The 14,182-nt window shown below is 35.2% G+C and overlaps 1 protein-coding gene across 25 annotated transcripts in view; it reads left to right on the top strand.

The window, feature by feature from the left end:
* Nucleotides 1-14,182, top strand: part of NRXN1 (neurexin 1) — a 601,940-nt gene that overhangs the window by 73,142 nt on the left and 514,616 nt on the right. For 17 of the 25 annotated variants that reach the window (XM_088532142.1, XM_088532134.1, XM_088532132.1 and 14 more), the window contains exons 2-3: nt 1,657-1,674; nt 6,278-6,307. The exons of 6 other annotated variants lie outside the window; for them this stretch is intronic. In XM_088532142.1, coding sequence (XP_088388268.1) covers nt 1,657-1,674; nt 6,278-6,307 — 48 coding nt within the window. The remainder of the gene's footprint in view (nt 1-1,656; nt 1,675-6,277; nt 6,308-14,182) is intronic. 2 more of the 25 variants (XM_088532144.1, XM_088532124.1) reach the window with 1 other exon arrangement.

Below are 14,182 nucleotides of genomic sequence, written 5' to 3'. Positions count from 1 at the left end.
ATCTACCCATTGCACGTTCATAACAAGCTAAAATTACTGGTGGTTAATTCTTAAATGTTTAAATTGAAAGTGTGTATGTGAAAAAGGTGATATACAATATCTTAAGATGAATAAAGCTTTGATTAAAAATGAGAAACCTAAAGCCCTAAATTCATTGTTCATTGTAGTTATTATTTTTAAAATAGCAAACTCTTCAAATTATTGAGAACTATCTAATTATTATGTGATTTTTTCAGTGGTTTGGAGCATTAATGTGCAAGGCTTCTCATTATGAAAACTGAAAAATTGTGGTTTATGAGATACTATTGAGCCCAGTTCTGTGAAACTAATTTTATTTGCTCCTCGTTTGCAATGGATCAAAATGAGTTTAAAATCACAAAGCTTAACGGTCAAATAAAAAATGTATTTTCATATAAGAAAAGGTCCAGGCAATTGAAGTGTAATGACAGAATTGGACTGCAATTTGCAATTCCTTCTCAGCCCTCACTCTCTAGCAAGTGCTTGCAGAGGTTGCACAACATCAGAAAGAGAGATTCTAAGCAGTCAGACTGGTGTATTTTTACCCTTCCAATCCCTCTCCCATTTTTCTTCAGTCTTTTTGCACTGTCCATCTTTATATTGTTTTTCTTTATTATTTTACCTTTCCAATTTTCCTCTGCGATATCTTTGCACTCTCTCCTATGCTCTCAGTCAAAATCATAATGGGCAACACAGACCTACTCCCTCCAAATCACCTACTCGGCAGAAGAGCTGGAGGATACAGACAAGTGAATTGCTGGGCACCGGTCCTGATCAATAAATTTATAACCTCTGCTCCTGCTTATTAGCTGAGGCTCAGTCCTGAGACCCTCCTCACTTGGTAGGATTTGGGGAAACCTTCTTCTTTCCTGTGCCCCTACTGATGCTGGGCTAGGATAAAGGGCCACACTATCACTGTGGTAAACAGCCTTTGCTCAGGCAAAAAATATTTTATTGACTATACCAGGCAGAGAATCAACTGATTTTTATGATACACAAATTTCTGATGCTGTCAAATGATGGGGGACTTAATCCAAGTTCTGCCCAGTTCTGCCCAGGATAAGTGGAAGTTTTTCCACATTTGATTAGGAAATTTAATCCACTGACAGGGGTGGGATATTTGCCTCAGTAGTGAGTGTGGGATCTGTCATGCTGCCTTGCTTAAAGTTTTCACAGCATGTTCAAGAACTGAAGTTATCAGCTTCAAACTACTTTGAATTGGCTACTTCATACAGGCCATTAAGGAAAATTCAGAATGGGAAAGTGGTAGGAAATGAACTTAGAATTCCTATAACAAATGACCGTGTTTTTAAAAATATTTAGCCCTAAAAGTCTCATGAGAAGACCTTCTGATTAATGAATGCTAATAACTGAGCTTAAAAAGAACTGCAGCAAATCCCGTACAGTTTTTGCACTTTGGAAATGGTACTGTTTTGTTTCATGTCACGTAAATTTTGTTAAATAGAGGAAACACTGCTTCCTTGGTGCTTTTGTTTTCCCCTCTGGATTGTAGCAATGGAGCACTTGCATGTTGTGTTTGATGCCTTGCATGACGAAGACATGCAATGGCAAGTTCCAGTCTGCATGCTGCTTAATGAATGTTTTCCTTTTCTCTCCTTCCCTGTTATGTGCTTACAGAAGACAACTATGTGGAAGGTGGGTGCTTTCTACATTATTTTCCTAAGCTCTTGTTTTTCCCTTCTGCTTAGTGTTCTTTTCCCTTCTGCTTAGCGTTATAAAGGTACACGTATCGTTCAGTACGGTAAGTTGCATTTCTCTACCCATAAAAGTTTACCAGTTTATTAAATCAGAGTGATTTTTTTTTCATACAGAACAAAAGCAAAGGCTGGTTTTGATTCTGACAGTATTGGTGTAAGCTGAGATCTTCTCCAATGAAACAATGGAATTTATACTCATATAACTAGTATCACTCTTCACAATCATTCTGGAGATTTGCAGGAGGACTGATTTCTTCTCATGTTCTGTATGAAAAACATTCCAAGAAAATGTTTTTTCTCAGTGTGGAGCATACTTTCGCCTCATAAGAATGTAATGCATGTTAAATACCTGTATCTTAATGGCTTAGGGAAATCTCTCTTTAATATCACAACTCTTGCTTACTTTATTATCCTTTTCTGCATAAAATTTTAGGGGGAAAAGGTGTATTTGTCAAACTTTTCAGCTTAATGCATTCTGCCTTTTCAACATTAGACTGGAAGAGGCATGTGATTTTAATGCTAATGTTGGAATGATAATTAAGTCCAGTTAAAGAAAGTAAAGCATATGGCAGTGGAAACTAAAGCACAATGCCTTCTAGCCTGAATATTGGTAAGTATATCTATCAGCTAGGAAAATGTGTTCATGTGCATATATACAATAGTTGTAAAAGCATATAATACTCTTCATAGATCCATTGTTGCGGGGAATCAATACTGCCTTTTTGTTTATAAGCCAAAAGGTGCAGGTGCCTTTTTACACATGTAAGCCTTTAAAATTCTCTCTGAGCTGAATCTTTCTGTAGTGGAGGAACCCCTGTCTAATTCAAAAGTGACTCTGTTTAAATTGTGGATGTTACATTTGTTTTTTGAAAGGCTTTTTGAACTACTCTGAAGTCAAGGGTTTTAAGGATTGCCTCATATTCCAAATGGTCGCCCTAGCATGGATGTGGTGCTTTCGGTATCGGTGCTGCCTCTACACTACCACCTACAAGGGCAAATAGAGGTGCTCAGATTTATCACATACACAGTGCAGGGTGCAGGGAATTTTATAAAAGCATACGACACCAGTAGAGGAGACAAAATTTAAACAAATCCCATGCTTTAATTGTGCACATTGTAACTGGCAAACACATCAATACATTTTCTCTTTTATTGTGAAGTAAAAATGGCATAGACAATCTAACCAAAAAGCATGAAAGCCTGGCATAAGTATCTACTGTTATCACATTATTATGTTTAATCTGTACATAAAACTCTTGCTGGTGTCAGTATGAGATACAGATGTGAATTGGGATCCCAGTATCTCTTAACTGAGATACAATTTAATTTCCCATATTTATTTACACACAGTAGTACAAAGCCTGAAGACAGTTATTCCAGACTTTACCTTGATCTAATTCTTAAATCTGCAACCTTAAATTTATTTCAACATACTTTCGGATATTTGTACTTGAGTTGAAGTTGTTGTACATGCAAGCAAAACTTATGTATGGAAAGCAGAATTTGGGAATTGAGCTATGATATTTCATCTTGGATTTCTGTGATATCTGAGCATCTTCCTATGTCAGTCTACATAAGAAAACGGAAGGATTTCGTATTCATAGTTTAAATTACATATATTGCTGGTATAAAAAGGCTGCATTTTCTTTACTTGATTAAAACTGTGGAAGGATTGAACATTTTCACCACAGGTTTACAATGTTTTACATTTTTCTTAGCCTGTTATCTGCATGGAACTTACACAATAAACTACGAAAATCTATCATATCCACTGTCCATTCTGTGCCCCTTAGCTTCCTCCTCCTAGTACTAAGTTTACACTGTGATCACACCTGCATTCAAGAGATATTCCTACTAAATCTCTGATTCCTAATTCACAAAGAAAATGCCACCATCAGTTTTGCCTATAAATTACTGGTGCGCGAATGACTAATTTTAATGTGTGGCATGCCTGTACATGGCTAGCTGTTTAAAGCTGGAATTTTCTATGAGTATTTATATTCTCTATTATGTGCAAATTATCATTTTGAAAATCTAACGGTGATTGCTGTCATGGTAGATTTATGTGCATCGTTTTAACCACTTTGCAGATTGCACAGGTTCAGTAGTAGCAATGCTTAGCTATTCCATAACCTTCATTTGTAGATTGCAAGAAGATAAAATAAGGTAAGTAGTATTACGCTCATTTAAAAATAAGCACGCGTAAGCTTACTGCTTCACAAATAAAGTAATATAGAAAATAAAAAAAAAAAACATGTCTTGAGTACAAGCATAGTACAAATTTTTTATAGGGATAGATGTTTGATTTGAGTGGTATGTGCTTTTTACATTTACTTGACTTTTTATAGTTGAACAGTCCTGTAAGTGACTCTTGAAATTCAAGTGGTTTCTATGCTGTTTTCAAGAGGCTCTTCTGCCGTTTAGGTTTCTCCAAATTATGTAAGAAATGTCTTTATGACTGGCCAATCTCAGATATCTTTTTAGCAAGAATAGAAGTTATCAGGGCTGTGGTAGTGTTCCTAAAGAAAGGCTTTCTTGTTAGGTTCTTAGCCATAAGAGAAGGTGGTTAAGTGCAAGAGATTTTATCTTCTTTATTCTCTCCTGGGAGACAGGACAGGGCTTTTCTTTGCATCTTATAAGAGCAGCCAGAGCTCACAAATAGCTCTAAAGCTAGGAGCTGCTAAAATTTAATCTTATTAAAGAAAGCAGGTTTAGAACCTTTGACCCACTTTATTTTCTCCTCAATACGGTTAAAGCTGTTTCAAAAGTCTGAGATTTCTTATGGTAGATGCCAATATAGTGCAAGAGAAAAATGTAAATAATCAGGTAAAGAGACTAATATTTTCAAGTCATGCAGCAAGAGGTTCAAGTAGTGAAGTTCAGCATTAAAAGATTCAAGTTTGACTACAAGATTAATGCTTCATATTTTTCAGTAAGTTTCAGTCGCAGCATCACTGGTGCAGCAAGAGTACATGTGAATCAATTTTTGTTCTCTTTCACCAGCCACAAACTGCAGCCCAGCTGTGTGATATTTCCACAGTAATGTTCACGTAGGTAGCTCTCTAGGACCTGCTTTCCTTTACATTGATGTAAGCCCCAAATAACTGCACCAGCTGAACTGTACTTTAGCTGTAAACAGTAGCTATTGTACAAGAAATGGGGTGCATCACAGGTCTTTTAGTTTAACAACAGATCTAAAAAGGGTGACATTAAAAGCACTAATTCAGGAAGCCCATTGTTAGTCTACCTGAAACATCACTTGAGATTTGAACTGATATGACATAAACCATTTAAGACTGATTGCAGTCAGAAATATCTTCTTTGAACTCTCTGAAATACTATGAGTCATTTGTGCACCTAATTTTCTTTGTGAATTAGAAATTGCAGGAACGCTCTAGGAAGTCTGCTTTCCAATAGAGAACAGGATATTTTATTGCACACCTTCTTTGTGTGAATTAACTTTGTGTGAATTAACAGTTTATTGAATTAACTTCAATAAACTGAAAATGAGATATAAAGCATCGTTTTTTGTAGTTGCTGGAGAGGAGGAGCACATGTTTATAACGTGAATAACTGTCAATGGCAAAAGTGGATCCTACAAAGAGCTAAATTCAGCAGGAGTAAGTCTGTTCTTTAAACACGACCTAAAATGTGAAAAAGCTTCACAGTTCTAGAAGAATGTTCCCCCTGCATAAAATTATCCTCAGGGAGAATGTGAGTGTCATTTTGTTATCATGCATTAAAAGCTGAATGTTTTTGGTTGAAGATTAATGAAATTTGGCCATGATTGAGTAATTATCATTATGGACATCTGCTGTGAAATGTCACTAGAGGTTATAGGTCTGTGTTAATATGATTAGACTTGACCTCAAAATGCATTTATAAAGCAAAATCCTTTTCTCACAGATCTATGAAGTAGCCTCAGAAGCTGTCACTTATATTTTCTTTATTGCTATTTATTTTCTACTGCATATGTAATAATTTGCCTTCTCTGGAAGAAATTCATTCTGTTCTCATGTTTCACACAAATAAGGTGATGTCCCTCGCATTGTCATTTCAATGTGACAAATAAATTTTATTTAATTACCTGAAATGCTCATTTTTTATGAGGGGAAAAAGATCAGACCCAGCCCATTTTTCAGGTTTACACTTCTCCAGGTTTCTAACGACATTTAATGACTAGAGGACAGAAAATCCTCCCAGCAAAGCGTTCAAAGCAATATAATCAAAATACAATAAAGACAGATGGAATATTAAAGGAATTGGTTGGATTTGAAAGCATTTTATTATTTTCTGTCACTCCAACTATTACACAGAATAAATACACAATAAAACAGCACCTAGCATTTGAATTGCAGTTCTATTACTTGTAGCCCAAAGCATTCCAACCAGTGGTTGAAAAATGCTCTTTGATTTCCCTCTGTGACACAGACATCTCATAGGAAACAGATGACTGTCACAAAACATTTTTGTCACTGTGACAACACCACCTTCCCGTGCTCCCTTGTTCATTGCTGACTGTACTCTTGTTTCCCTTCAAGGTCTGGCGCACCTGATGATGGGCGACCAAGGTATGGGCTCTGTTCCTTTTCCACTCTGCTTTCATTGTTCCTTCTTGTTCTGTAGCTGCTTTGAATACATCACTGCAAATGATGGGCGAATGCTTGAAACTGTCTTTGGCTGCAAATAAACACATGGTTTTACTCACATCTTCCTTACTTCATTCTATATACTTTTGTTTGCTCTTTAAGCTTGTGTCCTTCCTGCCTCCTCAACTTCCTCTTTCGCAATAGAATAACTGAAAAGAGGTGAGAGAAATGAAAAGATGATTAAGAAAAGTTTGTGTATTGATCAGAAAATACATTTTATGGGTGAATGTGTAAAAGACAAACGAAGCACAAGAACATTCTTCGGATAGTTCCTGAAAGAAGATACTCAGCTTGTCCCATTATACACAATGAAGAGTCCATTTGCATTAATGCATGGCCGATTGGAAACTTGCAGAAAGCACCTGCTCCTGGCTTCTGGAATGCTGAGAATACAATCGTGCAACCTAATGAAATCAGTGATTTTTCTTCTTCTAACCCACTGTTCATGTTATGTTCTGTGTCACTCTATCATATCTGAGCATGGGTTACTTCTGTGTTTCTCTGCATGTACATGGAAAAAAAATAAACTAACTCCCTAATATGACACTGATTGCATCTCCATTTGTCTACAGACACTTAACCTTATACTTTTGTCTCTTTTCATGTTCAGATATTATTGCATTTACATATACTCATGACTCTTACTGTTTCTCTCTTTTATTTTCTCTTTGTCTGGAAATGCTTTCTTCATGGAACCATTTCACCAAATCCATAGGTAAAAGTAAAGGTACTACATGATTTTCCTTATTTTGAAATGCCATCAATATACTTTAATGTATGTCTAAGTAATGTGAATAAATGTAAACTTTTTTGTACTGAAAATGTGAGGTAGGCATATTTTTAAAGTAAATATTTCACGGATATCAAGGTAAGGAAAGGTGCCCTAAAATACAGGCTGACCCTTTTTTAAAGTCTGCCTTCTGTTTTCGTGAGGGATGTAAAGATTGGTACACGGCAGTGATAAAGGAGGCTACATCTGTAGAAAGCATTCAGGATGAAATAGGAGCCACATTTTGAGGTATATGTTTTTCTGCTCTCAAAGAGTTGTTGTCTAAACCACAGAAATAAGCATGATATAAGTGATGATGATAAGCATGATGATAAGTTCCTCAACAGCAACTCTATAGAGATAAAATCTGTCCAGGGCCAGTCCAGAGCTTGATGTAATTTTACTCTGAATAGCACTGACTTCCACAAGTCTCAGCTTTCAGCTAATCACCTGTGTCCTAAGATTTTTCTTGTAAATTAATCACTTGGATGAATTATATCTGAGACAAAAATTGGACACAGGAAGAATGAACATCAAAGAGAAGTTTTATTTTGGATTTTTTTACTTTTTTTTTTTGATGTAAAGAATATCAGCTATATTTACCTTTTACTCCATGCAGTTAAGTCTGGAGCAAACATGCACATTAGAGAGCAAACTTTCCCTGTTTAAATAAACACTAGATTTTGCTATGGGCATATTTGTTCACGGATTTCATATATATGCATCTTTATTATAAAAAATTGGTCATTAAATCTGTATTATAGAAGATCAGTAATACAGTTCTGTTCCTCCTACGCATTTGTCAGAGTGTGTCTGCTCCTGGTATTGATCAGAAAGCCAACCTGATGGTAATACTCTACTGACTAGATAAGGTAGAAACAAACTTCACATATTCCTTGGAATCTTGGCAGCTTTAGTGCTTCAGAACCTCGAAGGCCCATGTGATTCAAGTCTACAGTTGCAATCCCGTAGTGTCTTCTCCGTGTAACAAATTCTGGAGTCACTGTGCACCTGCTTATGCCTGTGATCATATTTAAAGGGGTTCTGGAGCCATAAATTTTCTTGTTTATGGAAAGTTTTAAGTGAGTAGAATAAAATAAAAGGTCTAGTAATGTGTTTCCTAGGACTGTTTTATCTGATGGTCTTTGCTGTGTTTTTCATAACAGTAACAGTAATTTGTCTTGTAACTGACTTTCCTTACTCAAATTGCACATATCTTGGGTGGAGTGCCATTTTATGGTACTTGACTATATAAATATTTTTTACTGTTCTTAAGGAAAAGCTTTTCTGTATTCCATACACAGGATGCATTATGTAATATGCAGTGCTGAAGATTTTTTGTATAAAAGAATACCTATATGAAAACATGTGAATATTATGAATACATATTAAAATTTATAGTTGATATGCAAGGCATATTTTAGAAGAACAGAAAGCTTGCAATTCTTATACTATGCGTAGACATTTGGGTTTTTAAATATTTTGCAATTATATTCAAAAATAATGACCTTGGATATACTAGCTACATTTAATGTTTAGTGATATGCAATATGACATAACTAAAACACAAGACATCAGGCACTAAAGTCTATTCATCTGACTACATTCTTCTCTTCATATTTTAGTCTTTTATTACATATATCTTGTTCATACGTGAATATCGAGCATATTGCTATGTTAATCATAACAACACACAACATTTTTTGGCAAATATAAACTTGTATATTTGTTCAAAAGGATGGAAGGGATTTAGATGTGTACCAACATCATTTGCCTATGACAAAAATTATCCCTCCATATGGGACCATATCTTCAAGCCAGTGAAGATGGCATCATTTTACTGACTATGTTGAAGCTATGGTAATTCCCATTATTAAAACATGTGACTTTGGAACTGCTGCGATAACACCCATTCATAACACATGATGGAAATGATAGGTGACAAAAGAAAGCTCAGAATGAAATTCATTTGCAACTATTTCAATCTTTCAATATAATTTAAATTATTTTAGTGGTAGTTAAGGTCAAGGACAAAAAATACTGCAGGATTCTGTGTGATTACATCAGGAATTATCCAATCTTCAATTGGAAACATAAGTAATAACTTTAAAAAGCTGAACTAAGTAAGTGTGTAAATGACTGATACACTGCCCACTTCTTTAATTATGTGTATGTATTCTTTGGGATGCAGGAAGAAGAAATATCAAAATACCTTCAGGATTAAATGCCTAAAAGACAGGATGGTGGTAGGGCAGGGACTTGGTGTTGGCAGAGAAAGGAAAGGTTAAGTAGCTCTTCCAAGACAGCAAGCAATATCTCAGTAGATGGACCTGCCACCTTATATTTTAGTTGCAAATGTAGCCCAGGATACTGTGAATGAATTCCCAAGACAGTTCCTTAATATTTAAGTATTATCAATATTAGTGAGGTAATTATGTAATCGTAACCATTAATCATTTCCACCTTACCTCATCAAAAGTTTAAGACCTCTCAGATGACAGAACCACAAAACAGTGGGAGTGGAAGGGACCTCTGGAGATCACCGAGTCCAACCCCTGCATTCAAGGTTGACACCCAGGTCACCAAGGTCCAGGAGGTTTCCCAGGACCATGTCCAATTGAGGGTTGGACATTTCCGAGAATAGGGATCCACAACCTTTTTCGGACAGCCTGCTGCAGTGTTCAAGTGTTTTATTATGAATAATAATATAACTAAGATGATACCGCAACATTCCTCTTCTTTTTATTTTCTTCTGGTAAGCAATGGGGCTTATATTTCAGCTACTACAGTAATAAATGACACCTATGACTTCTGTTTTATACTGCAGTTTTCTTAAACTTATGCATATTTTTACCCATAGATTGCTTCTATGTAAATATCCTATATCCTACTATTGGCTACGTATTTTAACCATTCCACAGCCAGACAGTATGTTCACAGTCCTGTTCTAGTGCTTTAGAGATTTAATATTGGTTTAAATTGTGATAGTCATTCAAGTCCGTAAGAAACTATTAAATGATACCTAGCTGTGCAACAAATGTTTCTACCAAAAGACTGATAGTACTGTAATTTATTATAGTAGATTATCGTGTTGGTGTGTTGGTATTTGGTATTCAGCATAAAAACGCTGAAGAAAGACTGCAGAATGTCAGTGTTCCTGTCCACTTCCCAGGCGATGCAGAACAAATCTTGATTTGCAGGAACTATTGTATGGTATCTGTAAACCCAAAGCAATTCCACTGGCTCTTTATTAGAGGAGAACTTCGTTGAATATGAGTCACAGAATTCAGATGAAAGCTTGAAAAATAAGGCAGTGTTAAAATAATTTTAATAAATCCTTAAACATTCATAACCATTAATGTAGTATGGCATAGTTTCATTATTGGTGTAGTTCTGTTTTCACGTAATAGAAATAGCAGCTTGCAGCAATAACTTTCTCTCACACCTAATTATGTGGAATTTTATTAACTTCAGTACAACCACGAGTTGGCCTTATTGTAATGCCTTTAATTTTTGTTCTTTTTTTCAGAGAACTAAAATAGCTTTGGCCTCCTACACTCACTGAAGTGGAAGACTTTTAAGAATATTATATGTTAAACTTACTTAAAAAAAAAAGCTTTTTTAATAAATTGAGGAACTTTAAAATGTAAAGTTCTTCAAATTATTCCAAAATCAGTAAATACATATCATATCTATTACATAGTGACAAAGTTTGTCTTTGATATTCATAATTACAGTTTAATAGTGGCTAGTGCTAACAAAAGATAATTATGTGTTTAAGTCATGAAATTATGTATATGCATATATGTTCTGATACATATTTATCCTTCTATCTTTAGATTTTTTGGTTCATCTCTTAAAATTTTCTTTCAGTATCAGATTGAAATATACTTTAAATGTTGTAATCACAGGGTAAAATATTTATGCATTTAAAACTTAACACAAATAATCTACTTGCACTTTACTGGATGATATCTAGCAAGCCTACACTATGGCATTTGGAGACGCAGATTCATCTCTGTCTTGAAATGTGATGGATTAATGTTCCCTAAAGAGGGTACAGCAGCAGAAAATGGCCATTGAAGAAGGTTCTGTCTAAAGTACATGGCTCAGAAGAAATCAATTAACATCAGGACCAGAAACACAAATTCTGTCTTGAGACACAAATGCCTGAATGTGTATCTGAGATAGCTGAGTCATGATCAGCAGTATGAAGAGAAATTTTAAGGACTTGCTGTAATATCAAAAAAGATATATGAAAAAAAGCTATATGAAAAGGGGGGGAATGCCTTTATGTTTTTTTAAGGTTATTTTCCAGCTTATGATATTGTTCAAGTCATGAGTTCTAGCACCTTTTCATCACTCAAATAAAATGTTTATCATATTCTAAATCATTCCAATGTCACACAAAAACATCCTTTTTATATGTGTGTTCATGTATGTGTAAGAACACATGTGCGTGAGCATATACATACACACATATCTGTATATTCTGGGATTCCTGTGGGTTCATTCTTGAAAAGGAGGGAAAATAAATGTGGGACTGAAAGCAATTTTATTACAAAAATTGTTTTATTTGTGACAGTGTAGATTTTTGCTGGATTTAGAAATCATTCTAGTATAAGATATAAAGATATATTCCATATTTTGGCTTCCTCAACACACTAAGTTCCAGTTGAGCTTACTCAATGAACAAAGATTTTACCAGCAGTGCACTAGCAAACAAGCTTTTCAAAAAAATATAAAAACTGTTTCAAAAAGGCATCTATATATTACAGGCCAAAAAACAAGAGGATGTTTTCTGAGGATGGGATTTTTTCTGTATTACATTAACAAATTGGAAATAAAACCTGCAGCAATCTCTATCTTTTTCATAAATCCTGTATGTATTTCATAAAAATTTCATATGCATCTTCAATGACATAGAGATTTCACACAGGCTAATGCTGTGAATATTCTGTGGAATATCCTGGAACATTCTGTACCAAGCTCCTTTATCCCTTCTTTAATATCTGCTGACATTACTGAGCCAAGCACTAATTAGTGACACTAATGATTACAGCGTCAGTCTGGTGTTGCACTAGAGCTAAGATTTTCCTTAGAATAAATTCCAGCCTTGAAGTCTCTAGGAGCAGCTAAACAAATTAAGCCAAACAGACTCTGATCTGTATTATTTCATTGGAAACCAAAAATAATTATTTTGCACCTCACTCACAGCAGAAATCTCAACTAATTATCAAAAACAGAATCACACTGAATAAAGTTTCCCTAGATAAGTGTGAAGAGGTTGAAAAGCTCAGGATTCTAATAGAGGAACAGAAAAAAAAAATCACTAAGATTTGGCCACTGTTACTAAATTTAATGGAAAACTTTATCACAATTTCTGAAGAAACAAAGTTCAAAGAAAGGGAAGAATTCTTAAGAAAAACACCCTAAAATTATACTGATACAATTGAGAATGTGGGCTATGGTCTCAAAATGCACAGCATTGTAATAACACCTGCAGAAGAGTTGAAGAAGATAATTCTGGACAGAATCAACTCTTCTTGTAGAAGTTAAAACTTCGCATTCCAGATTTTTAACCTGCTCAGTAGCTCTGTAAAAATTTTATATGACTGCAATAATAGGCCAGGCTACCTTGAAGCAAAAATCTAGTGTGCTTTAAAACCTTTTAATTAACCAATATAATTTGCACTGATAGTAATAATAGGTGCCTATCCTGCTATTCAAACCATTTATAAGCCTGTCATTCTTAATTGCTTGAACACAGCTTTCTGCCTGTGCTTTGGGGACCAGCTCAATAATTATGCATTTATAGAACACTGAAACTGTGCAAAATTTGAAATTTGGGAGCACAAAGAAGGAAACTTCTATAGTAAATGAGCCTGGGTTATGAACTGCTATGGAATTGCAGCTTCACCATCCCTTTAGTGTTTTCCATACATGCTGACCTGTTATCCAACTATCTTTTGTTTCAGGCTTATGAGGAAGGAAAAACAATGGAATTTTCCTTTAAAACTCTTTAAAAAAAAGAAGTAATTTTGCTCCCACTTATGTCAGCTATGGTTTCTTTGCTGTTGACACCCACTTACACTCATTTTCTAATCAACACACCTGCCATTTAAATTAAGCACAGCTTTTATAACTTAAGGAAACAAGTGAGTGACTGAGAGATTCTGGTAGATATTGGCTTCTGCTTAAAGTAGACCTTTGCCCCAAACAAGAAACAGCTAGACCATCTCTAAAACATTCTCTTGCCATTTGGAGGCTATTTAAGTAATCTGAGGCTGTCAAAGCAATCTTCATCTCCCACACCTGGTGTTGTTCCATCAGAGCAGCAAATAAAGCAGCCTTTATATTGGGAGGGGGGGGGGTGGATGAACAGTAAAATCTCTGGTTTTGTCCACTTGCCTTTTGATTTTTTTTTCAGGGAGAGTGGAAATTATTTAAAGGGAAAAATCTGGAAGTAAATGTGCATAATTTTTTGCTTTCTTTATGGGGTTTACCCATTATTAGTTAGTCTGGGTCTTTATATTAAGAGCTACTCTTATGCTTCAGAAAGAAGCTAGAAACTCTAGAAGATTGATTCCTTATGGCAAGGTATAATAGTAGTTATGTGACCTGTGCCCAGTAGTCGTAGTATCTCATCATAACTGAAAATAAAAAATAATTTACCTGGTTTCTCATGTTGCTGATCCTGAGTATCTACTTAGGAAGTACTTAACTTATATTTAAAATACCCTTTCAGAATGGGGTGCCATGATGTTTTGTGAAATATGAGGCACCAATCTTCTCCTGTTCTCAGGTAACAGTTATGCTTAAAAACCACTCTTTTTGGAGGTCTTTGTATGGACATTTGTATGAGTCATTTAGTGGTCTGTGAAAAGCAACCTTGGTTGTGGGCAAATCACAGATTCACAAATCACTTTCAAAGCCTATTTTGCAAGTACATAGGCTCCACCTGATAACCCTGGTCAGGATTTTCAGGGAATTTTACTCTGTAAAAAAGTTCATAAATGGCATTAAGA

This window comes from Tinamus guttatus, unplaced genomic scaffold (assembly GCF_059628265.1).
Source record: "Tinamus guttatus ecotype Peru unplaced genomic scaffold, ASM5962826v1 Tinamus_guttatus_pri_ptg000456l, whole genome shotgun sequence".
Classification (NCBI taxonomy): domain Eukaryota; kingdom Metazoa; phylum Chordata; class Aves; order Tinamiformes; family Tinamidae; genus Tinamus; species Tinamus guttatus.
This window is presented reverse-complemented; position numbering and strand designations above follow the sequence as displayed.